The sequence below is a fragment of the Ailuropoda melanoleuca genome, chromosome 10 (genome assembly GCF_002007445.2).
Source record: "Ailuropoda melanoleuca isolate Jingjing chromosome 10, ASM200744v2, whole genome shotgun sequence".
In the NCBI taxonomy this organism is placed as follows: Eukaryota; Metazoa; Chordata; class Mammalia; order Carnivora; family Ursidae; genus Ailuropoda; species Ailuropoda melanoleuca.
The window spans coordinates 83,977,519-84,002,046 of record NC_048227.1 but is presented as its reverse complement, the minus strand read 5'-3'; the positions used below and the strand labels follow the sequence as shown (position 1 = coordinate 84,002,046).

Sequence of the window (24,528 nt, the reverse complement as noted above, 5' to 3'; positions counted from 1 at the left end):
ACCCGCCCCCGGTCCCCCTCCACCCTCCACCGGTTCCCCTCACAGCTGCAAAGCAAGCTGTGGCCATTGGCAGCATCATTTGAAGATGATAAGTTTCAGGGAGGAAAGAACATCCCCTTTGTGAGTAAGAGACAGCGTCCCTCTCACATTCCACCCCAACACACCCGACACAGGGCACGCCCACGGCCAGATGGCAAAGTTGCACGTGCAATGGGGTGGCGTCCCCTGAAGCACAGGGCTGACAATAAAAGCACATCCTCACCCCCAGTCAGGTCTTGGTGGTGGCAGGGGGATGACTGGATGTTGGGTAAGCAACCAGAGGTCTCTGTTCTGGGGGAAAATGATGGAAGTCACAGAGAATTTACAAACGCTGACAATTATCTCCTAAACTAGGAAAACTCCTGCATGTCTTCTGGTTAAAAACCAAACTGAACCATTGCCTTTAGGTAGGTATGGGGTGCAGTACTACTGGAAATTTGGGTCCTCCCCCTCCCCCCATAATTCCATCAACACCCAGCCTCATCATGGACTGCCACAAAGGAGGCCAGCTCAGTGACATTTCTTGAGTCTGTAAGCAAAAACGGAAGAGTAAGACAGAGTGGCATTAGATTTCTGTTTCCTTATTTCGGATGCTAGAATTGATAGAACAACACGTGATAGCTGCACAGTGAAGGGTTCGCTGACCGTGCCTGCTCGGGCTCATTTGTTTCTAGTTCCCAAGGACCAGTTAGGCCTCTCTGGATGCCGAGGAATCAGAAATAACACTTCTTCAATTCAGATTCTCATCTGCTTCTTTGTACCTGAAATCTGTTCTACAATCACACTTCGGGACTCAGCACTGAAGGGGGGCAGGGAACAAACCAAGAAACTTGAATCCTGTTGCAAACTGCGAAAACACCACAAGTCTGTTTGATCAGGTGGCGCTTCACTTATGATTTCATGTACATTCTGCAAAGTACCATCTTATTTAAAATCTTAAGTAATCTTCCTAAGACCCGGGTAAGGAGTATTATTAGCAGTGCTATTCCAGGGCAATTTCCATAGCTCCAGGGGATAACAGAAGCGTAACAATGTGACCCAGGTGATGGTTCCACAGGCTGGGGGAGGCACAACACAGGCCCACCTGCCTACAAATCATTGTAACATGATTGCTGTGCAGGCCTCAGGCTTGGAGCCCAAGAACAGGCCTAGAAAATGCAGGGTTGGGAGAAGCTCCTATTCCCAGGTAAGAGGAAGCGTTGGTGGCTTTTTTTTTAATTAATTAATTTGAGAGAGAGACAGCGAGCATGCAAGCCGGAGGGGGGGCAAAAGGAAAGGCAGAGAATCTCAAGGAAACTCCCCACGCAGCATAGAGCCTGACGCTGGGCTTGACCCCACGACACCGAGATCATGATCTGAGCCAAAACCAAGAGTCAGACGCTCAACCGACTGAGCCACCCAGGTGCCCCAGGTTGGTGAATCTTAAGAATGAAGGATTCAAGATTCTGACATCTAAAATGGGGAAGAGGGGCGCCTGGGTGGCTCAGACAGTTGAGCGTCTGACTCTTGGTTTTGGCTCAGGTCATGATCTCAGGGTCCTGAGATCAAGCCTGGTGTCAGGCTCTGTGCTCAGCAGGGAGTCCACCTGAAGATTCTCTCTCCCTCTGCCCCTCCCCCAGCACCTGCACACATACTCTCTCCCTCTTTCTTGCTCTCTCAAATAAATAAATCAATCTTTAAAAAATATAAATGGGGGTGCCTGGGTGGCTCAGTCGTTAAGCGTCTGACTTCGGCTCAGGTCATGATCCCAGGGTCCTGGGATCGAGGCCCGCATCAGGCTCCCTGCTCAGCGAGGAGCCTGCTTCTCCCTCTCCCACTGCCCCTGCTTGTGTTCCCTCTCTCGCTGCCTCTCTCTGTCAAATAAATAAATAAAATCTTTAAAATAAAGTAAAGGGGCCCTGGGTGGCTCAGTTGTTAAGTGTCTGCCTTCAGCTCAGGGCATGATCCCGGCTTTCTGGGATCGAGCCCTGCATCAGGCTCCTCCACTGGGAGCCTGCTTCTTCCTCTCCCACTCCCCCTGCTTGTGTTCCCTCTCCAGCTGGCTGTCTTTCTCTCTGTCTAATAAATAAAAATCTTAAAAAAAATAAAAATAAATAAAGTTGTATATATATATATACACACAACTTTATATATATATATACTTTATATATATATACTTTATGTATATATATATAATGGGTAAGAAATGGTTCTCAAAGGGTAACCTAGACGTCCCAGACCCTTTCAGAGGGTCCACGAGCTCAAAAGTATTTTCATTCTCAATCTCTCAGGAATATATGATGGACTCTATCAAAAAAGAATATCCACCATTATCTGAAAAGGAGATTAAGATTCCTTTCCCATTTTAAACTGCTTATCTGTAGGAGGCAGGATTTTCTTTATCTTCTTCAACCACGGCAACATATTGAACAGATTGGAACGCAGAAGCAGAGCTGAGATTCCAGCTGTTTTCCTTCTACTATGCCACGTATTAAAGATTTGCAAAAAAAAAAAAAAAAAAGTAAAATTCTTCTCGTTAAATTGTCTTAAAGTAGTTACTTTTCATAAAAAAATGTCTTTCAAATTGACATGTAATAGGTTTCTTGTTACTTTTAATGAATTAATAAATACTTTTTAACTTTCTTTTTTAACTTCTAATGTGGTAAATATTGATAGATACAATCTGATATTTTTCCCGAAAAGCCCTTTGGGGGTCCTCAGTAACTTGTAAAAGTGTAAACGGTTTTAAGAACAAAAGTTTGAGAACTGCTACACTCATGAGACTATAGATAAATGGATGGGAAATTGTGGTACACGCCCACACAGTGGGTATTACTCAGCCACGAAAAAGGAAATCCTGCCATTGACAGCAACATGGATGAGTCCTGAGAACATTACACTAAGTGAAGTCAGTCAGAGAAAGACAAACAATGTACGATCTTACGTAAAAGTTCTCACCACACACGCACACAGATTGGTAGCTATGTGAGGGGATGGATATCAAGCACCCTTAAGTGCTGATCACATTACAGTGTAAACATACAGCAAGTGATCATGTTGTATACCTTAAACTTACACAATGTTATGTCGATTATATCTCAATAAAGCTGGAAACAATATGTGCCTGTAACATGGAGGGACCTGAGACAAGCCCTGTGGGCTAGAAGCTGCTTTCCTGCTCAAATGCTGAGAAGAGAGAAGAAAGGAGGAGGTAAAGCGGTGGCTCTTTGCCTGGACCGGAGGCGGCATGCAAGAATGCTGAGTCCTTTTTCGGGGAGACGGGGTCTGTCTCTGTGGTCTGCAACAGGGTCTCTCTAGACCTGTTTTGCTCTGCATCTTTGGGTTGGTCAATGATCACAGCAGGGGAACAGAGGCACCAGCCCACCTTTCGGTATCTTCAGTTATAGACGCTTACGGGCAAAATGACCAGCTCAGGGTCCCAATGGCCACACATGGAAGAGCCAGGACTTGGACCCAAAACTTATTGTGTTACCATTCCCTGTTTCCTTTCCCCTCAGGCGGTGTGCTCTTGGAGGCCAGATGGTCTGTGTTTTATTCCCAGCACACAGAATGTGGCTCGTTTGGCTGACTCCAAGCCCAGGATGCCTGTCCCCACCTGCCACTGCCTCTCCCACTACAGCCCAGACCCCCTCACACTGTCTTCCTACTACTGATCGCAGCTCCAGATAGATGCCTCCAATAGAGACGCTGGCATTCGAGACGGAGCTTCAAGGCATCATCACAAGCAAATATTTATGAAGGCATCCACTGTCCTGGGTGCACACACCTTATACTAACAATCACTTTCTTTCTTTTTTTCTTTTTAAAGATTTTATTTATTTGACAGAGAGAGAGACAGCAAGAGAGGGAACACAAGCAAGGGGAGTGGGAGAGGGAGAAGCAGGCTTCCTGCCAAGCAGGGAGCCCAATGTGGGGCTCGATCCCAGGACCCTGGGATCATGACCTGAGCCGAAAGAAGATGGCTTAACGACTGAGCCATCCAGGCGCCCCAACTATCACTTTCTTTCTTTCTTTTTTTTTTTTTAATTTCTTTATTCGACAGGGATAGAGACAGCCAGCGAGAGAGGGAACACAAGCAGGGGGAGTGGGAGAGGAAGAAACAGGCTCATAGCAGAGGAGCCTGATGTGGGGCTCGATCCCATAACGCCGGGATCACGCCCTGAGCCGAAGGCAGACGCTTAATCGCTGTGCCACCCAGGCGCCCCTCAACAATCACTTTCTTTCTTAATCAAATATCCTCTTGACTTTAAAATTACAGCTCTATTTATACCATGTCTGAGACACATGAGTGCTTTCCTCCCCACTTTCAGCAAATGTCTTGTTACAGGCCCTGTCTTCCACATCTAGCTTTATTTCAGAATAGGAGTTAAAATCCCAGAGGGTAAATATGGTCACCCTCCCCAGGTCAACCCAGGTGGCCTCTGGGTTCAGCCCCTCCCTGCCAACCACAGCTGGACACAGTTTCCTGGCTGCTTCTCTACCAACAGACTCAGAAATAAACATACAAAACCCCTTTTGTCTTTGAGAGATTTTTCTCCCAGCTGGTAAATACAGAAAAACAAAATGAGGCTTACAAAATAAAGCAAGCAGTGGGGAAGTTACAGTTTCAGAGAGAAAAAAAAAAATCTTTAAAATACAACCATTCTCTCTGGACCTCATTAAATTAAAGATTAGCCCAGGTCTGCTCCCACTCAGAATGGGATCTATACTGGATGCGTTTCTTTTTTTGTTTTGTTTTGTTTTTTTGTTTTTTGTTTAAAGATTTTATGTATTTATTTGACAGAGAGAGAGACAGCCAGCAAGAGAGGGAACACAAGCAGGGGGAGTGGGAGAGGAAGAAGCAGGCTCATAGCGGAGGAGCCCGATGTGGGGCTCGATCCCGGAACGCCGGGATCACACCCTGAGCCAAAGGCAGACGCTTAACGACGGAGCCACCCAGGCGCCCCTGGATGCGTTTCTTTGGTTGAGGCCTAATTCAGTAAAAATCAGGCCTAGGCTAAACCTCCTCGCAGGAATTCTGCAGGCTCGCTCTTCGCAACGGTCCCTAAAAAGACCACCTTAGCTGCTGCTGTGCCTCTTCTCACTCAAGTGAGCAGAAGCTCAGAGAGGTAAGCATTAGTTAATTCCATAATTACTCAGGCCTCCCCAGTGGATACTCAACATCAATGCCAGACCAGAATCTTTTATCTTAAGGTCTCCTTCTGCCTTACAAAGAGGAAAAGTCAATTTAGGTCATTTCCTGGCAAAGTTCTGTATACACACTCATCTCAACAGCACTAATAATTCATGGCTCTTCCCTCAGCCTGAATATATGACACCCCCTCTTTTAAAGGCTCTGGCTCCTTGGAAATTGCATTTAAAGTTGTTTCAGTCCCAGGTGATCTTAACCTACTCCTACGTTCGTAAATTGCCCTCATGAATGAGCAGTGGCTAAATACAGATTTCCCAAGAGCTCTTTTCAATGCTGGTAATTCATCAAATAATCTACTGCATGGAATTTAGTATTCTATATCTCAGCTTTTCACAGAAGTTACAAAGAAGAAATAATAGACCTCTGTGATAAATCAGTACTGGTGGGGGAATACCCCATAGTGAGTTAAGACAATAAAGTCTGGAGGCCAGCTGTCCTGACCCTACCCCAGGCCGGCTTGAGGAGTGTGGCTGGCTACATGGTTTCTCCAAAAAAAAAAAAAAAAAAAAAAAAAAAAAAAAAAAAAAAGAATCAGAAGGCTATTAAGCATGCTAGGAGGCATCATATTACCCGAGTCTTGGACTATAGGGTGGGTAAAGGAGATCTGTGTCAAATTTACTGAACTTCACTTGAAAAAGATACACCAGGGTATAATTGCATAATTACATAATCATACTGATTTATAAACAGTTCAACTGCACATAAATATGCAGTAAAATGAAAACAGAAAAAAATATAAAATACTTAATAAATGAAGATGAAACTAAATAGGATTTTAGTCTTTGTACCCTGCCTTCCCCCATAGAAAAAGAGTCCTACAGGGTGAACAAGAGAGATACAAACAACTCACTGAGCCATTTACATCACGTGATCAATAAGCTCCAGTCCCTACCCATCTCTTGGAATCCACTGTTACAACCCATCAATAGAAACAATTTCTCAAGAGGCATATTTGAAATAAAGTCGGAAATTTGGACCTCAATTGCCTGTAAGGCACAGTTTAATTATAGAAACCAAACACAGAATAAAAAGCCTACCTTCATTCCATTTAAAAGGAATAAAGAGGCTTAAGAAAGAAAATTCATGATTGAATTGCTATATTTTTTTCAAAATGGAGTTTAATGTTTCCTTCCAACACTTCCCTTTAGAACCAAGGGCTATAAAATAAAGACATCAACCACTTGTCGTAAAGGAATGATGAGTGGCCATGCCTAGTCTTGAACGTTAATGTCTTGCTCACATCCCAAAATATCAACCAAGCCCAATACGCCCCACATCCTAGTTTGGGTGGGTTATGCACTTCTTTAACTGATCATGTCAAAGTGCTTTTAGGTCAGGGGCTATTAACAAGGAGAAGCTTTATAATTGAGAGCTAATTGTAGGTCTTCCTTATCAAAGGGAATAGAGCAAGAAAACCGTTAGGAGTGGCCTCCAGGCTGGCAGATAACACAGAGAAGAAGCTGTTTGTAAGTTAGGAAATAGTACAGTATTGTTACTAATGCTATGTCACAAGATGACAGGAACACCCTTTGTCTTCCTTAGCAGCAGGAAAAGGAAAAAGAGAAATTAGATCTTTGGGGCACCTTGATTTTGAACATGGATTTCAGCTTCCCCACTGCTAAAGGCTTCTCCGCATGCCATGTTCTTTTGGCCAATGGGTTTTTGTGGCCAACGTGGAAATGTCATTCTGCTCACCTGTTTAGGGCAAGCCTGATCTCAGGAAGATGGAACATCAGGTCAAGTTCAGGGCAAGTCCTTGTTCACTTAAATGGTCCCTATCTACCTCCAGGAAGGTTGACAGAGTCTCCCTCCTTCCTTTCATAACTCGCTGAGATGAAGAATTCTCTATAATTGAAAATGAGCCAGGCTTACATTAGTCAAAGGGTCTTAAACGTCTTATGATGATGATGATGATGATTAACTTCCTATTGCAGAACCAGCAACAGATCAATAGAGCCAAAACTGACTTACATTTGTCTGCCTCTGCAAAGGGAGGTCAGCTGTACTAGGGAAGAAAGGCAGAAACCAGAAAGAGAGAAGACCTCAAGATGAGCTTAAATCCATAAGAAGCACAGATGTTTGCAATTCACCTGGAATAACATGGAAGTCTCGTTAGAAGCACCTGTCTGGCACTTATCCTAATAGCCTCCATTCAGGTAGCACAGCTGAAGACAGGACCTGGGAATTCGACACGAGCATCCTTTGCTGCTTCCTCTCAACCACAGGAGCTAGCAAGGGGAGCCCAACGCTTCTCCATGATACAAGAAAGGCAGAAACAACAACGCTGAGATTGAAACTGTCTGCCAAAAACCCACTACACAGGAATTTGCTGTTCTCAGCCATTTGAAATCACAGTCTTTCCCAGTTGATGTTTATATGTTTATTTCAATTAAAAAATAAACAAAACTTTTGCACATCCTTTAGAAGTGGCTCCAGGGTTCAAAACCTAGAACCGAAACACTAACATAGAGAAAAGCCGCAGAAAAGCCATTAAAATAAAACCATACAGAGTAGGAAGTGACTATGGATGGTTCTCTCAAAGCATAAAAGCTGATGAATGTGCTCCCAACCTGCATGAAAGATCAGTAGGTTCCCCAATCAAGAAAGGGACGAACGGGCTAGCATCTGAGCGGGAAAAGGTATGTGGACCAGGCAGGCAAAGTGAAACAGAAGCCGGGCGGACAGGAGTGGTGTGGGGGACACAGACAAGGACAAATGGGAGGAAATGCTGTTAGTCTTTCTGGGAACAACAACTGGCAGGAGAAAAGCAATTAGGCTGAGGTTGGCTCTGAACAATCACAGAGAAGGTAAGCGAAAGAGTGCTGGGCTGTGGCTGGAGTCACGTCTGCGACTGTTCCCAAAGGGGCACTGAGAAATGCCAACAAGAGGTTCATTGCCAATGGCTGCCTTTGAACAACACAGCTCGAGGATTCCCTTGACATTTTTATCTCACCTACACCACTCCTGTTGTAAATAACCTGGGCTAAGAGTAGGGGCAAATCCTGCATTGGAGCAGGATGGGGGTGAAATTTCCTTAGTTCACAGAAATACTCCAAGTGGAATTCGTGTTGGGAGTGTGGCAGGGGAGGCAGCCTGCCTCTTCCAGGTGGGCCAGTGAGAGCTGGAACCCTTGCATAGTCAATGTCCTTTGGCACAGAACATTAATCAGGGTTCCAATAACTACCACCAACTCCTAACCCCTGATCTAATACACATTAGGCTAGTTAGCGCTTTGGTTGAGGAGAGAGTGAGGAATGTAAGACTATACTGGGTGAGGTCAATGGATTGGGCATCGGGCTTCTGGTCCTACTCTTTGGGACCTCCCCTCTCAGTCAATGAGATGTGAGGAGTCCTACTGCCAAAGCTGAGATTCCATTCTGGCATGAATTCTTCCAAATACTATGTTTTCTAAGAATCTAGGAGATGAGGCACACGTTCCTTGGGATATGCAGTGCAGTCTGGAAAAGCAGTTTCATCCTGCAAGCATTTACAGAGGACCAAAGTAGGGGATGAAAAGACGAATAATTTGGGCACCTGGGTGGCTCAGTTGGTTAAGTGTCTGCCTTTGGCTCAGGCCACGATCCCAGGGTTCTAGGATCGAGTCCCAGGTCGGGCTCCCTATTCAGCGGGGAGTCTGCTTCTCCCTCTACCCTTCCCTCCTGCTTGTGAGCTCTCTCTCACTCTCTCTCTCAAATAAATAAAATCTTTAAAAAGATGAATAATTTATAATATATGAACTCCTGGAGGATAGGGTCTCAGAATAGAACCCCTAGACAGCTGCCAGCCTGCCAGCTCCATGAGAGATTTGTGCAGAGTAGAGTGAGGGCACAGAGGAGAGAAGAATCTCTTCGAGCAACACAGCTCAGCCTTCAAGGGTAAGTAGCATGATGAAGTGGGAAAGGCTGCATGTGTATGAGACAGCCAGTGGACAATCCTGATGAAAAGAGCAGCTCAGAAAATACCCCCCCTCCTGTTTTAATGCCCCATTTAAGGGAGTTTGGGATTGGTAACCAAACACCACAGACCTGCCATTTGGGTCTAAGCTTTGGCATGAGGAAGGAAAAGGATTTGTAACAGCATGCTTTATTTCAACTTATGAGATGGGCCCAGGAGGGAGGAGGAACGGTGGCTGGGAAACGCCTTCAGTAAAACACTAGTACACGTGGGACAGGGTACCCTGGAAGTGGGGGTCTTACTAATCCCAGCCTTCATCGTGGGAAAGAGCTTGTTTCCCTAATTGTGCATGCCACGAAGGTTCTGCTCAAAGTAGGACAGAAACCAAGGTCCTTAGTAAAAAAAAAAAAAAATAGTCTGTGTTATCTGGAGGGGGCAGAATAAAGCTTGACTTGAACATGGATGACCCCAGCAGCCATAAGAATTTTCTGGGAATGCAGGGAGTGCAGGCTGGAACTCCAGTGAGATGACTGAGGCACTGGCCTTGGGCACAAAATTTTAGGGAGCATTAAAAAAGTCAGCAAGATAAATAATATTTTAATGCCACACTTTTTTTCTTTTTTGAATTCCAGTATAATTAACAGGGTTATACTAGTTTCAAGTGTACAATACAGTGATGCAAGAATTCCATACATGACTCAGTGCCCATCATGGTGCGTGTGCTCTTAATCCCTGTCACCTGTTTCACCCATCCCCCACCCACGTCCTCGCTGGTAACCACCAGTTTGTTCTCTATAGTTAAGATTCAGATTTTTGTTTGTCTCTTTTCTTTTTGTTCATTAATTCGTTTCTTAAATTCCACATGAGTGAAATTATATGGTATTTGTCTTTCTCCGACTTGTTTTGCTTAGCATTATACCCTCTAGATCCATCCATGTTGTTGCAAATGGCAAGATTTCATTCTTTTTTATGGCTGAGTAATATTTCGTTGTATATGTATATATCACATCTTTATCCATTCATCTATCGATGGACACTTGGGCTGCTTCCGTAATTTGACTATCATAAATAATGCTGCAATAAACATAGGGGTACACAGATCTTTGTGAATTAGTGTTTACATTCTTTTCGAGTAAATACCCAGGAGTGGAATTACTGGATCATATGGTAATTCTACTTAATTTTTTGAGGAGCCTCCATACTAGTTTCCACAGTGGCTGCCCCAGTTTGCATTCCTGCCAATAGTGCACGAGGGTTCCTTCTTCTCCACATCCTCACCAACACTTGTCTCTCATGTTTTTTATTTTAGCCATTCTGAAGGGTGTGAGGTGTTTTAATACCACATTTTAAAAACTCAAAATGAATGCCAAAATTCCATGATGAACGAAATACCAAACCTTAAAAAAATAAGACAGGGTCTGACCCTGTACTTGCATGACTCCACCTCACTCACCCCACCTGGGCCCAGTCAAAGAGGAGCGAACCTCTTGGAAATCTGACAGGGAAGACAGGGTAGTATGTCAGAGAGCCAGGCAGCTCAACGATGACAGCAAACTGGTAGTGGCCTATGGTCTCTGGGCCTTGGCATGGGGTGAAAAGCATCCTTCTTACAGATTTATATAGAGCTATGTGAGGATATCCAGACCCACTGCCACCAGAATACGGAGTTTCAAATCCACTGGAGAAGACAGCCGGCAAACCATTCTGGCCCAGATGCCAGCAGAGACTGGCCATACCCAACCGAGACTCAGAAGCAGAAGAATATTGCAAAACTCCATCAGGGAAGAACATTTTGGGGGCATGTGCCAGCAGGTTAAGAATGATCTGGAAGAGGCAGTGACTGCATACAACAAGGGTACTGAAAGGTCCACAAAAGAGCCCTTTTCTTTTTCACAGTTGGGGTTGGATATAATATAAACCCTTCAACATTTCTGAGACAAAGATGATCAGATGGAACCAGGTATCATCATAACCAAACCATCACAAGGACAGCGGGGCATGGAGGGGGACAGCCGATGAAGCAACTTGCAAGAAGCTAAACATTCCAGAAGTTGTGGTTAAGTGCAGGTGGGCTTAAGCCGGGTGCTTCCTGCCAAGCAAGGCTGGTGACAGCTTCACAAAATATAGACATCAGCTCTGGATATTCATTACAAAAGCCACCAGTGCAGCCCTGAAGATTCCAGAAATGACCAGGTTGTTTTGGTTCTATCATTTGATTCCCAAACCACAGGGGAAAAGCAAGGAGGTAAAGTGGGTGAGAGGATAAAGTAGAAAAATGTCCGAGAACAGAAAACATTTCATGTTATTAACTACTAATACTTCTTGACCAGTAGCTTCCCGGTCTTGTTTATCACTTGGTTGAAAAACCAGTGGCTAACAACAAATGAAGTCAACGACTATTCGCGCTCACTTGACTTGGTCAGAGATAGTTCAGCAAGTCTGTCACAGTTAGGGGGCACCTCAGTTGCCTTCTGCTTGTAATACAAGGAGGACATGGAAATGGTAGCCCCAATCAAAGGAAGAGCCTGAGCTGTTGATGACCTCCTTCTTGAGTCTAGGGACACTGTGACGGCCCACTCAGTCACAGGCTTTGAACCCTGTGAAGACATGGAAGTCCTGAAGTTTAAGAAGAAGGAAAAGAGAAGCAAAGGCAGTGAGGGGACAGGCTCTTCACGGAGGAGGGTAAGGACTCTCAGACTCCCTGCCAAGCTCAAAAGCAAGACTTAGGGCAAGAAGGTAGAATGATTTTCACCTAACTATCTACTAACAAATTCAGAAATATTCCACAGGACAGGATCGCTGGCCCTTCCTCCATGGCTGACACGGACCCGCACTGGCACTGCATGAATCCCTATCCCTGTTGCTACAGCGGCCCACTTACCAACCGTGGAGTGGGTGTTTGCTCACTGAAAGCCTGGGCTGGAACGGGCAATGCCTCCGACCATCCTTCTCGCCACCGAAAATGTTTTCTCATGGGCTTCTCCCCTGCAGTGCCCTACACATGACTGAGTCCAGTCACTAGAGTGATGAAAATCATTCATGCGACATCGGGACTACTTTAGTTCATACAAGACGTCTGAGGAGCAATCAATGGTAAGAGAAAAACAGAAGGTAATGCAACCCCAGGTCTCTCAAGGTTTCCGTTTTCTTCTGATCTGAGCTATCATTACTAATGGACACAACTGAGCACAGCAGTATGAGTAATTATTTATCAGAACGTTAATATATTGAATGTAAAAAGCAAATCAGTCAGGGGCAAAATAAAAATGGAGAAAAACAGCACAGCAAAAGTATTTAAGATTTGAATTATTCCCTATTGCCCTTTTCAAAACCACAAAATATTGTAAATAATCACTTGAAGTGATTATCTAAAATCAGGAGAACGCAAGACATAGTTAATCTGGTTTCTTTCTCATGTACTACACAGAAGTGTAATTGAAGAAAAATAATTACAATATAATTGAACAAATAATTAGCATATCCAAATTCTTTCTTGGGTACAAATATTTACAGTGACTAGATTTTTTTTTTTTTTGAGCAGGTACTCAAACAATTGAAAGATGCCCTGCTGAACACAATGACTGGACAGGGTTAAGTACTCCCTGGGTTTCAAAGTGCCTGGCAGCAGAATCAAAGGATTAAAGGAAGACTGACTTGACAACAAAGAGAGAAAAGCCCATTACAGCATAACTCATTATATCACTTCTCTTACGATAAAGGGAAATAGTAAATCAGACAAATATTGATTCAAGAGCTCTTTTTGGTTCTAATGACGGCTTATTCCTCTAACCTAAAAGAAGCTTTAAAAGCCTCCCAACTCTTGTGAATCATGGTCAAACTGAAACCTCCTTATATGTGTAAAATTCTACATACATTTACGGTGGCTACCACAAAACACTGTTTTCCAGCTATGTATGTATGTCTTTATTCTCTTCCCTCTGAATAGAAAACCTTTGAGAGCAATGCTCACATCTGCTTTGTGTCATTCCTAGGGTTTAGTTCTCTGCACAAAGACGTTTGCTAGACCTCCCTGAGTGCCGAGAACACAATACATACACACAAAATGACCTCACCAGCTCTTTCTCATTAGGATCAGCCCTCCAAATTATCCGCTAACAGAGGTGAAGATATGAAAAGACACTGATACGCATATTCAACCACAGCTCCTGATCCAGCATCCTCCCCACCGATTTGTGACCCCCCCCCCTTCTATGGGTTGTACAAGACGGCAAGCTGGCTCTGGGTAAATCTTGAGGTCGGGGGTGAAAGGAAGGCTAAATGCCATGGCTCAATGGGGACCGACCATGTGTAGGTCCCATTGACAACTGCATTTTCTCTAACTCATCTGTCGGCCCCCCCAACACACACAGAGTTGGAAAATGCCAGTTGCCTTCTGAGGAACGTTCTTAACTAGCAGGCCTGGAGGCAACGCCGCTATCACTGGCACCTTCTCACCCCTAACACCACAGGCAGAACTTTCCTCACAGACCCAGAAGCACAGGAAGCCCAGCCATCAGGTTCTACAACCCTCTGGATTAGGAACTAGCCTTTAAGGCACTGTTACCAAACTTTTGTTGCTCAAACAGCCACGAAGAGAGTTAAAAGTTCTGTTTTTCATGTATTTTAATTGGACATTTACATTTCTGCATAATTTCAATGAATGGAAAAGGTTACGATCCTGGCATATTGGAAGTATTACAATTTTTAATTAAAACATATCAGTTATTTAAATGCATCTAATGAAATCTAAAGACCACACCAATTTGAAAACCGCCTTCATCCAACAAAAAAGTTTCTGAGCAAACTCTTCTCTAACAGTAAAAAAAATGCTACATTTTTCTCTTTTCTCCTTGAACTTCTATTTCCATTCTACTTCCCCAACTTAATTTTCTTTCAATATAATATGTTTTAACTCTTGAGAGGCTTTTATTAATCTCCCTACTATATTTCTGTGTAACAAAATGTATATAAAGTGATTTTTTAAAGATTACCTCTGGCCATAAGATTTAAAGCTGTTCAATTTTCTTCTGGTTTGAGGTGTGATTGCTAATGGGCCCAAGTGATCCAAACAGCATTAATGAATATTTATAAGAATGTTAATGTAGTTAACATGGAAAGTATAATTTTACTTTATCTTTTTTTATTTTCTTTTTTCTGTTTCTTTAAAATCATTTCTAAAGAAACAGATAAGCCATGTTTATTTTTCTCCTCAATTACTTCATATACCTATGGATGAAGTATTCCTTATTGCTATAATAAGGTGGGAATTTAACATCATTTCCATACCTTTTCACTTTCATAGATGTAAGCAGTAAAACTCTTATTTACATAAACAAGAGAGTGAAGGAGACTTATCACCAAAACATCTTTTTGTCTATTATCTTATCATTAGATTAAGTCCTCCTTCAGTTTTTTTGAAAGCCAAGAAACAGAAACTAACTTACAAAAAGATGTGTGGTCTGGTCATCATATTCATACCTTTTACCAACCCAAACACTAGTATTTTCATAGTACTTTGTTGATGGGACGAGCTTTTTGCGCCCCAGGACAACACACCACAGTAAGATTCAGAATGGGATGGGTAAGAGTGGTGCTGTCCTTGGTCAAGGAGAAGATGGACTATAATAGGTAAGACAGAAAAGGAGATGTCGCAGAATCAGTTTTCAGAAAGAATACCTGTAGACGATGGGGCCCAGGAAATCATCTCCCTTAAACCAACTATGCCTTCATATGTCTTGGAGAATCTTCAAGTTCTCCTGTGTGCATGGATACCCCAGCTGGAACACCCCCTTACACCCGGGCAAGGGTGTTATTGCCAGGCATTCTGTCCGTTTAGCTTTATACACATAAAAGTACATTCGGTTTGATTAATACATGAATTTCCTTTCAATATATCAGCTTGCAGCAGATACTATAGGAGAAACAACAAATTTTTGAAAAACACAGGATCATAATTCTTGTTCATTCTACTAGTAGAGACAGAAAACACCTAGTAAATAATAATGTCCTGACAGTATAGAACTTTACTCAACAGCAGAGTGTAAGTTCAATATTTTTAATAATGTCAAAAAAATCTGGAAATCAGCCAAATGTTTAATAAGAAGAAAATTACTAAATAAACATTACAGCAGCCATAAAATGGAAGAATATACAATATTTTAATCTGAAGAACATATATTGACATTAGAAAATGTTCTTCATATGATGTGGCCTGAAAAAATAAGCAGGAAACAAACATAAATAAAATTCATATTAATTTGTAAATATATGTATATGTAGGAAAAAGTCTGTTAAGAAAATCTGCTAAATGGTTTTCAGTGGTTATCCTTAGGTGGTGTACTTATGGGCAACTTTCTTATTTGTTCTTTCCAAATGTCCCATACAGGGCATTTCTCTCATGATAAAGAGGGATGGGGAATGGTGAGGAAGGTGGGGAAACAGGCTCGCCATGTCGGGCTGTTATATGTGGCTATAGAGTTTGTGGGAGATGGTGTCCAGCCAAGGGACCAGCGGGAGTTTAAATCTACCCCACCAGGGTGTAGGATGGCTTCTGCCCAGTGGGGGCACCATTTCCTAGTCTTCAGTGGAAGATCTTGTCCACTGTCTACATTCTCTCTTAGGTTTTGGTCATTTCTCTCCTTGTCCAATTTTATACTTTCACCTCATCCCTCAGCTGCTTTCTTTGGATTACTGACTTCACTCACTCCACAGATGCCTAGAAATCACTGCAGTCAGATTCCCATCATGCTAACCTCATGAACTATCCCAGTTCATGGATTTAAAAGAGCGTTCGGTCAACAAGTAAAATGCTACAGGCCAATGAGGTTATCTGGGCCTTCAGGAAAGCACAGTGGGTGAATTTTAGTTCCACTATATTTTACAACTCCAGTCTCCTTACCTCAGCAAGTGTGGAGGGATCTTGACAATAGTATCCACACCACCCAGGGTTTCTGCAAAAGGAAAATTACAAAGTTAAAAATAAATATGTATAGACTGAGAATCTGCAGATAAATTTCCGTCAGTTTTTTTTTTCTCCCCTGGAAATTCCTATAATTATAAATTAGTTCTCAATTATCTGCATGCGAGTCACTCATACTTAAAAATCCTCCCTTGATAGCTCAAAAGACTTCCTTGGAGGAGTTACAAATTAGGATACATTTCCCTACAGAAACACAGAATGTATAGCTAAATTTTTAAACTGAACCAAAATGCCAATTTAATCTAGCTACAACCGGCTAAAATGAGATAGTCTTGCAATAAAAATAGACAAAGGACAAGGGAAACAAAAGCAAAAATAAACTCTTGGGACTACATCAAACTAAAAGGCATTTGCAGAGCAAAGGAAACAATCAACAAAAACAAAAGGCAACACACTGGATGGGACAAAATATTTGCAAATCATATATCTAATAAGGGGTTAATATCTAAAATATATGAAGAACTTATACAACTCAACACCAAAAAAAAAAAAAAAAAAAACTACCCCAAATAATCCAATTAAAAAATGGGCAGAGGACCTGAATAGGCATTTTCCAGAGAAGACATCCAGATGGCCAACAGACACATGAAAAGATGCTCGACATCACTCATCATCAGGAAAACGCAAATCAAAACCACTATGAGATATTACCTGACACCTGTCAGAATAGCTAAAATCAAAAAGATAAGAAATAAGTGTTGGCAAGGATATGAGAAAAGAGAACCCTCATGCACTATTGGAGGAAATGTAAATTGGTATAGCCACTGCAGAAAACAGTATGGGGGTTCCTCAAAAAATTAAAAATAGAACTATTATACCATCCAAAATTCCACTACTGCTGGGTATATTTACCTGAAGGAAGAAAAAGAAAAAACCAGTAATTCAAAAGACATATGTACCCCTATGTTTATTGCAGCATTATTTACAATAGCCATGATATGAAAGCAACCTAAGTGTCCCTTAATAAATGAATGGATAAAGAAGATGGGGTATAATATATATATATAATGGACTATTACTCAGCCATAAGAAAAAGAATGAAATCTCATCATTTGTGAGAGGGTAGGTGGACCTCGAGTGTATTATACTCAGTGAAATGAGTCAGGTAGAGAAAGACAAATACCATATGATTTCACTTATATGTGGGATCTCAAAACCAAAACAAACATAAACAAAAACCAAAAATAGACTCATGAATATGTACAGAGAGCAAACTGATGATTACCAGAGGGTAGGGATGTGGGGGATGGGTTAAATAGGCAAAGGGGATTAAGAGGTACAAACTTCCAGTTACAAAATAAATTAGTCACAGGGATGAAAAGAACAGCATAGGGAATACCAACAATAATATTTTAACAACTTTGCTTGGTGACAGAGGGTAACTATACTACTTGTAAGCATTTTGTAATGTATATAATGGTCAAAACATTAAGTTTTACACCTGAAATTAATATACTATTGCATGTCAACTAAACTTCAATTAAAAATAATAATAAATATAGAAAGGAAAGCTATTTCCTTGAAAATACTGTTTCAATACTCCTAAATAATAATTTATACTGGCGAGAGACTTGATGTTCACAAAGCACTTTATACAATATCTCATTATGCTCATACACATTTATGACATGGCAGATTAAACTTTTTTTTAATCATCCTATAGTTAGGGATACTGAAAGGTGGCTCACCCTTAAATCTCATTAACCCAACCTGGATGTTTGATACTTTACCATTGTTGTGGATTATTCACACTACTGTTACCTCCAGTTGTAGAGATAATGAAACACTATTCTCCCCCTCCCCCTGCAAAAGCTGTTCTATTTCAATAAGCGTTAACAATTCTGCACCCAATTCCAACATGTGTGGCTGGGGGAGGCTTCCCCACATGACCAAGCAATTCTCTGACACCAGCTGGCTGTCCTACCATTTAATTCAATTCTTATACCATCTACTAGGAGATAGCATCAGATCCCAAAGGTTAAGGGCTCAGTCCTACAGGACTGCACCCCCTTTTCAGACCCCAATCCCAAATTCAGGTTGTCACACGGGCTTCTGACTGACCAGTCATAGGTTGAAGGTTCTAATGACCGCCTGCTTGGGTTCAGTTAATTTGCTAGAACAGCTCACAGAACTCAGAGAAACATTTCGCTTACTACATTCCTGGTTTATTATAAAAGGACAAAATTCAGGAAGTGCCAGATGGAAGGGGTGCAAGTGCCAAGAGATGGGGAAAAGGCGAGGAGCATCCATGTCTCTGAGGGCACCATTCTCCCCAAGTTTCCGTGGGTTTACCAACCCAGAAGCTCTCTGAACCCCATCCTTTCGGGGTTTTTATGGAGGCTTCCTTACATAGGAATGATTGATTAAATCATCAGCCATTGGAGACTGAACTCAATCTGCAGCCCCTCTTCCTTTCCTGGAGGTCTGGGGTGGGATTGAAAATTCCAACTCCCTAAACACAGGGTTGGTCCTCTTAGCAATACCAGATCCTTAGACTGGTTCATTAACATGACAGAAACACTTCGTGGTCCTCTTCACCTAGGAAATTCAAGGATTTTTGGGGCTCTGTGCCAGAAACAAGGACAAAGACCAAATATATATTTCTTATTAGAAATCCCAATATCACAAGCTCTGATTCATTCCCAGTTTTTCAGCTCAAACCGTACTGACTCCTTTCTTCATTGCTTAGAGTCCACAAGCCCTGTCAATGTGAGCCATTTTCATTGGAGAAGGAGAAATATTTCTCCCTGTCTGCTAAAAGATCAGAAGGAAAAATGGACACCAAGCGTGTCCCTGAGACTCAGGAGTAGAACAATCCAAAACATGATGGTAGGATCTGGGCATGTTGTGGCCAATGGGGCAAACAGTGGGTGTAAGCAAGACAATCTGCAAAACAGAAAGATGAGACCAGGAGGGTCAGTGATACTGTGGCCCACAAGGCCAAGGGAGGAAGCGGAAGAACTGAGGTCAGTTGTTAAGATGAGGCAGGATAGGGGCGCCTGGGTGGCGCAGTCGTTAAGCGTCTGCCTTCGGCTCAGGGCGTGATCCCGGCGCTCCGGGATCGAGCCCCACATCGGGCTCCTCGGCTGGGAGCCTGCTTCTTCCTCTCCCACTCCCCTGCTGTGTTCCCTCTCTCGCTGGCTGTCTCTCTGTCACATAAATAAATAAAATCTTTAAAAAAAAAAAAAGGATGAGACAGGATAACCCTAAAGTAAAGCCCTGAGAGGCCAGTGCAGGGAGCATATGAAAGGGCCCCCGAGTCAGCGTGGCCTAGCAGTTAGTAGGGTAGGGGCCCATGCCCAGGACAACGAGCTGCTGCTCTCCAAGGGCAGGTGCTGACACTACGCAGCCAAATCACTGCAGTTTTCCTCATCAGACGGAGGGGTTTATATTCACCGCAGGATGTTCAATAGCGCCCAACCCTACAAATGCTAACCAAGAACCAGAAGAAAAAAAGACTGAGGAAAATCGCAGAGCAGCCATATTGGGCCTGTCCTGTTCAAGCAGAGACGCTGAGAGGGTGTCTGCCCCCGGGGTCTGCATGGCGGAGCCCAGACGCAGACTGGTGAGGTAAATGGGGGCGGCACATCCTGGGGAACTGAACTGAAGCAGTGGGGATGGATGTAGCCGACTCCGGGAGGGCTGGCAGGAAGAGAAGAGCGCTCAGGGCTGACTCTTGAGAAACTCCAACATTTCTGTGAGGGGAGAAGTGCTGGAGCTGCAAAGGAGCCAGAGCGGCTTCGGAGGCACGATAAAAATGGGCAAGGGGTCCTGGAGGCCAGGGGAGGACGCGCTGGGGCTGCCCCACGTGGCTGAGAATGCCCTGCTGGAAGTAGGCCTGTGTACCTCCGTCTTCTCCGCCAGTTGGTGGCCTGACAGAGGAGGGAGGTAGATGGCGGTGAGGGGAAGGCTGAGTGGAAACTGAGGCTATGGCCGCAAGCACTACAGACTTTTTGAGAATTCTAGCTGTAAACACAACAGAAACTGGCTGGAAGGAAAACCAGGTGGGAAGGTAGAGGGAGAGAGGGTGGGGGATACACTATTCTTCCCCTACCTGGCGTTCCAGCCTCTAGTTGTCTTTCTCCTCTCCTCCATTTTACACAAGTCCCCTGATATATGGAAAACACCACAAGTTTCTAAAATGAAGACACGGCCGCTTGCTGCTCTAACGTGCTGAATTTCTATGTCATCCAGCCAAAGAGCCCATGTGCCTCCAAGATCACCAGTTCTTGAAGGAAAATGCTATTGTCTCCACTCTCCACGAGCTGACCCCTTCCCTTATTCTTTCTATCCTGTCGTCAGACCATTTCCTCACTGACAAGAAAAATATCTAACAACCTACATTGCTCAAAATGGGAGGAAGATACATGTATATTCCTTGTCAGTTATTATGCAGCCATTAAGAAAACCGATTTTCAGGGGCGCCCGGGTGGCACAGCGGTTAAGCATCTGCCTTCGGCTCAGGACGTGATCCCGGTGTCATGGGATCGAGCCCCACATCAGGATCCTCCGCTATGAGCCTGCTTCTTCCTCTCCCACTCCCCCTGCTTGTTCCCTCTCTCGCTGGCTGTCTCTATCTCTGTCAAATAAATAAATAAAATCTTTAAAAAAAAAAAGAAAAGAAAACCGATTTTCAGAGAACTATTGATGACAACGTAGAAGAAGATGCTAAAGCTGAAAAAACAAAACAAATGAGAGTCTGCCATAGATAGGATAACCCTCTGCAGAAGGGGAATACTCCCAAATGTGATTAGTGTTCTTTCTGGGCATTGAGATTACAGGTGATGTTAGTTTTTTCCCTACACTGTGCAAATACTTTTCAATATTCTAAAATGAGCATATATAACTTCTATAAACAGAAAAAAAGATGATTATCACTTAAAATCCAAACAAGTCATTAATGGGCTGATCTGTTTATAAACATCTGCTTCTCTTATTGTAGGTGCAGAAGCCACAAAGAAACATAAGGGATAGTCCCTACGTTCAAGAAGCACATGTCTACACTGTCGACATGTGTTGTTTTGGCTGACCAGCCTTCGGAAACAGAATCCTAAATCTGTTTTGAGGAAACCATCCCTTTCTGAGTTAGGGATTTCAGTAAGTCTTCTAGCCTAGATCTGAACCAGTTAGCCCATTCTACTCCTTAGCTAGAGGACTGGTTTGGGTACACACATGATCCATCAGGACCAAGAGAGAACAAGGGAAACCAAGGACTGGGCAGGAGTGACTGGAAGAGCTCCACTCTCTTGAGATGATTTGATGATTGGCCAAGTGGGAGATGACCCCTTTCTCCTGTGATGGGCCTACGTATGGCAATGACCCCCTATCTCCTATGGTGGTTTCAGGGGGAGATGACTCCTCTCTCCTGCGATGGGCTAAATGTCATGGTAACCCCTCTCCCATATGATGGTCCAAGTGGGAGAGAACCCCTTGCTGTTCAGATGGACTAAGTGTGGAAATGACTCTTCCCTCCCATGATGGTTTTACTGAGAGATGATCCCTCTCCCCTCAGATGCTCTAAGTGCTCTGATGCTTCGTTCCCATGAGATGGCCTAAATGTGATGATTCACAAGCCTGAAGCTGTGGAGACTCGCGCAGAGCATGTTAATCTCCCCAGAAAGAGCAGAGCCAGGTCCTTGAATAGTGCATAATTCTGGAGCCAAACTCAACCCACGGCTAGCCTTACAGGGCTACACACATGATCGTGATATTTAGTGAGTAGAGTGAATAAATTCTGTTTTGCTGAAGTCAGCTTGAATTAGGGTTTTGTTGTTGTTGTTGTTTGGGGGCGGGAGGATTTCGTCTCCTGAATACAATATTTCTCAATTATCCTGCCCCTAGAAGAACAGCCCAGGCCAAATAATCCAAAGCATCTGGGGCTCTAAGACAGTCATAAGGGCAGGGCTCTGCACCCAGAGGAGGAACGGATTTGCCTGAAGAACTCAGGGCACGCTTCCTATGTAAGGTGGGTCTTGGGGTCTGGCAAGGGAATTCCCAGAATGAGTAACGACAGAGCAGCATGCAGGGCACGTTGTGTTCATGAACAGCTGCAGCTTACTGTAGTTCACGGAACCCTTGGGGGTTGGGGAGCAATAAGAAACAAGGGCTGGGGTTAGATTCTGAACAGTGTTTTAAGGAATTCACACTTTAGAAAGAAATTACGGGGTTGGGGGGGAAGTGCTTTATAATAAAAAAGAAATTGATGGAATGGTGGAAAATGGACTGGAGTGGAAAAGAGAGCAGGAAACCATATAGCCTTTGTTCATGCTGCCTTCTCCCTCCCCATGCCCTCCTAACACAGTCCTTATAGGGAGGAAGCATTGTCCTCATCCTTATAGCCCACGCTCAGTACAGGGGAGACCTTCACAAATGTTTGCTAAATAAATAAGTGAAGAGAAGAAGGAATCCACAGCTTACCCATTCTTCAAGGCAAATCTACTTTAAAAGTCCCACCAGCTCACACCAATTTCCTCCCCACCCCACCCATGACCCCATACTCTATGCCATCTTCTTTGATCTGTTTTCCTGATGTACTCATTCCAACCTGCACAATGAATGTCAGGCACTGTTACTTAACTATTTCATGCACTTTGTCTCTTCTTGGTAACTACAGAAGAATAGTCACTGGGAAAGGAATCACAGGCAGGTTAGGTCCGACTGCAGGCCTGGCTCAGATACCCGCCTCACCTCTGGGCTTCCCAGGTAGCTTCAAGGATCTAAACTCAGCAACACTGCGGTTTAACTTAAGATGTTGAGTATCAAAATTTAAACATTAAAAATACTCAGATTACTCTTCTCCTCCCTGTTATCTCAATCTGCTTAACTTAGCAAAATAATAATGAACACAGGAATGGCATGTTTAAAGCGCAGCCAGGCCCTGCTTTATTATGTTATGCAGCCATCTGTGACCCTTCATTAGAGGCAATTGGGAATCTAACTCAGAATCGCTCTGTTGAATGACAATGGCAATGCAAAAACAGTACTGTGGCTTTAAGAGCCTAGCTGCTCATTTATATCTGGTCCCAATTCCTGTAACAGTAAACAATGGTCAAGTTCTGCCTACAAGATAAACTTCCTTGACATATGCAGATGTCAAAGAAAAATGATGTTGCAAGGATTGTCTGTACACATACACCCTATATATGTGAATTCTGGTCTTCTAAATATTAACAGTTACCTAAAACAACACCGGATTCTACATTTAGTGGAAAACCTGCTAATGGCACTTATCCCTTTTTAGGTTGTACCACAGCGGTGTCATAACAAGCACTGATTGCTTTCTAATTAGGAGAGAAAGAGACTCAATTTTATTGTGTAATTGAATGGCAACTGAGGAATTGCATGCAGGCTTGGGCCAGGCCAGGAGCCCCCAAGGCTGCCTTGGTTTCTCCTCGGCCTTTCCTTGTTTCCATCACCATCACCCGAAGTATGTTCCTGACCCGTCTGCATTCCCATCCAGACAATTCTGATTGCCCAAATTCGTACTGAATTGGAATGAATGTCTTTCAGTCTTGTTTGAGGTGGAGTTCTGCAAACCTGAGTCTGATGGGAAACACAAATGTGCTACCTAGAACTTATTTCAATACTTGCACAGCTCACAAATTTAAAATCCCACCTGTCTGAAGGGCACACCACAGCAGAATTGCAGAGGTAACGCGATCCCACCCGTATGTAATGTTTCATGTACAATAACCATGAAAGCTAATACTTAACAAGCTGGCCTCGATCTGGAAAATCAAATTAAAGAAGCCATTCCTTCCTGGTCACATTCGCCAGTGTTTCCAGATCGGGGTTGATGGTTCAACTTCCCTTTTTCCCACCCGCGCTTGGAATCAGGCCCCTGGATTCGCACCGGCTGGTGGTCTGGTCTAACTCTGAGATGGGTGACCATCGTCCACCTTGCTGGGAATCTGGAAAAGGGGGCCTCCTGGCGGGGAGGACGGCGGTTCCCCGTTAAGGTTTGGGAGAAGACAGAGACCAGAGAGGAGGCGGATGGATGTTAACGCCCGAACCAAAATTGTCATATCCCACATCAATTCACTGAGGCAACTCTCTAAATCGAGCGAAATGGATCCATAACAGCAGCTTAGCGGAAGCCCCCCACGCATCAGGGCCCCAGCCCGCGCGGCTCCCCCGTGGCCGCGAGCAGGGGCGCGGGAGCCCGACCGGCCGCCAGGTGCCCGGCGCCCCGCGCCCGCGCTTACCCAGGGCCCAGCTGCAGCTCTCCTTGATGGCTTTGTACTTGCTCCCGGACGCTTCCTTCTGCAGCTTCCTCAGGATCTCTTCCATCTTGACCTTCGCAGGGGCTCGGACACCGACAGCGAGAGGAGCGCGCGCGAGGCCCGGCCGGAGACGCCGCCGCCGCCGCCCGCCGCTGTCGCTGTTGCCACTGCCTGGCCCGGGGCGCAAAGGCGGCCGCTGCGCT

At 43.9% G+C, this 24,528-nt stretch overlaps 1 protein-coding gene across 1 annotated transcript in view; it reads right to left on the bottom strand.

Moving 5' to 3' along the window:
- Nucleotides 1-24,491, bottom strand: part of ARFGEF3 (ARFGEF family member 3) — a 182,910-nt gene extending 158,419 nt beyond the window's left edge. The window contains exons 1-2 of the mRNA XM_034670783.1: nucleotides 24,308-24,491; nucleotides 16,023-16,074 (exon numbers count right to left, since the gene is read on the bottom strand). Coding sequence (XP_034526674.1) covers nucleotides 16,023-16,074; nucleotides 24,308-24,392 — 137 coding nt within the window. The 5' untranslated portion in view covers nucleotides 24,393-24,491. The remainder of the gene's footprint in view (nucleotides 1-16,022; nucleotides 16,075-24,307) is intronic.
- Between the last annotated feature and the right edge of the window lie 37 nt (nucleotides 24,492-24,528).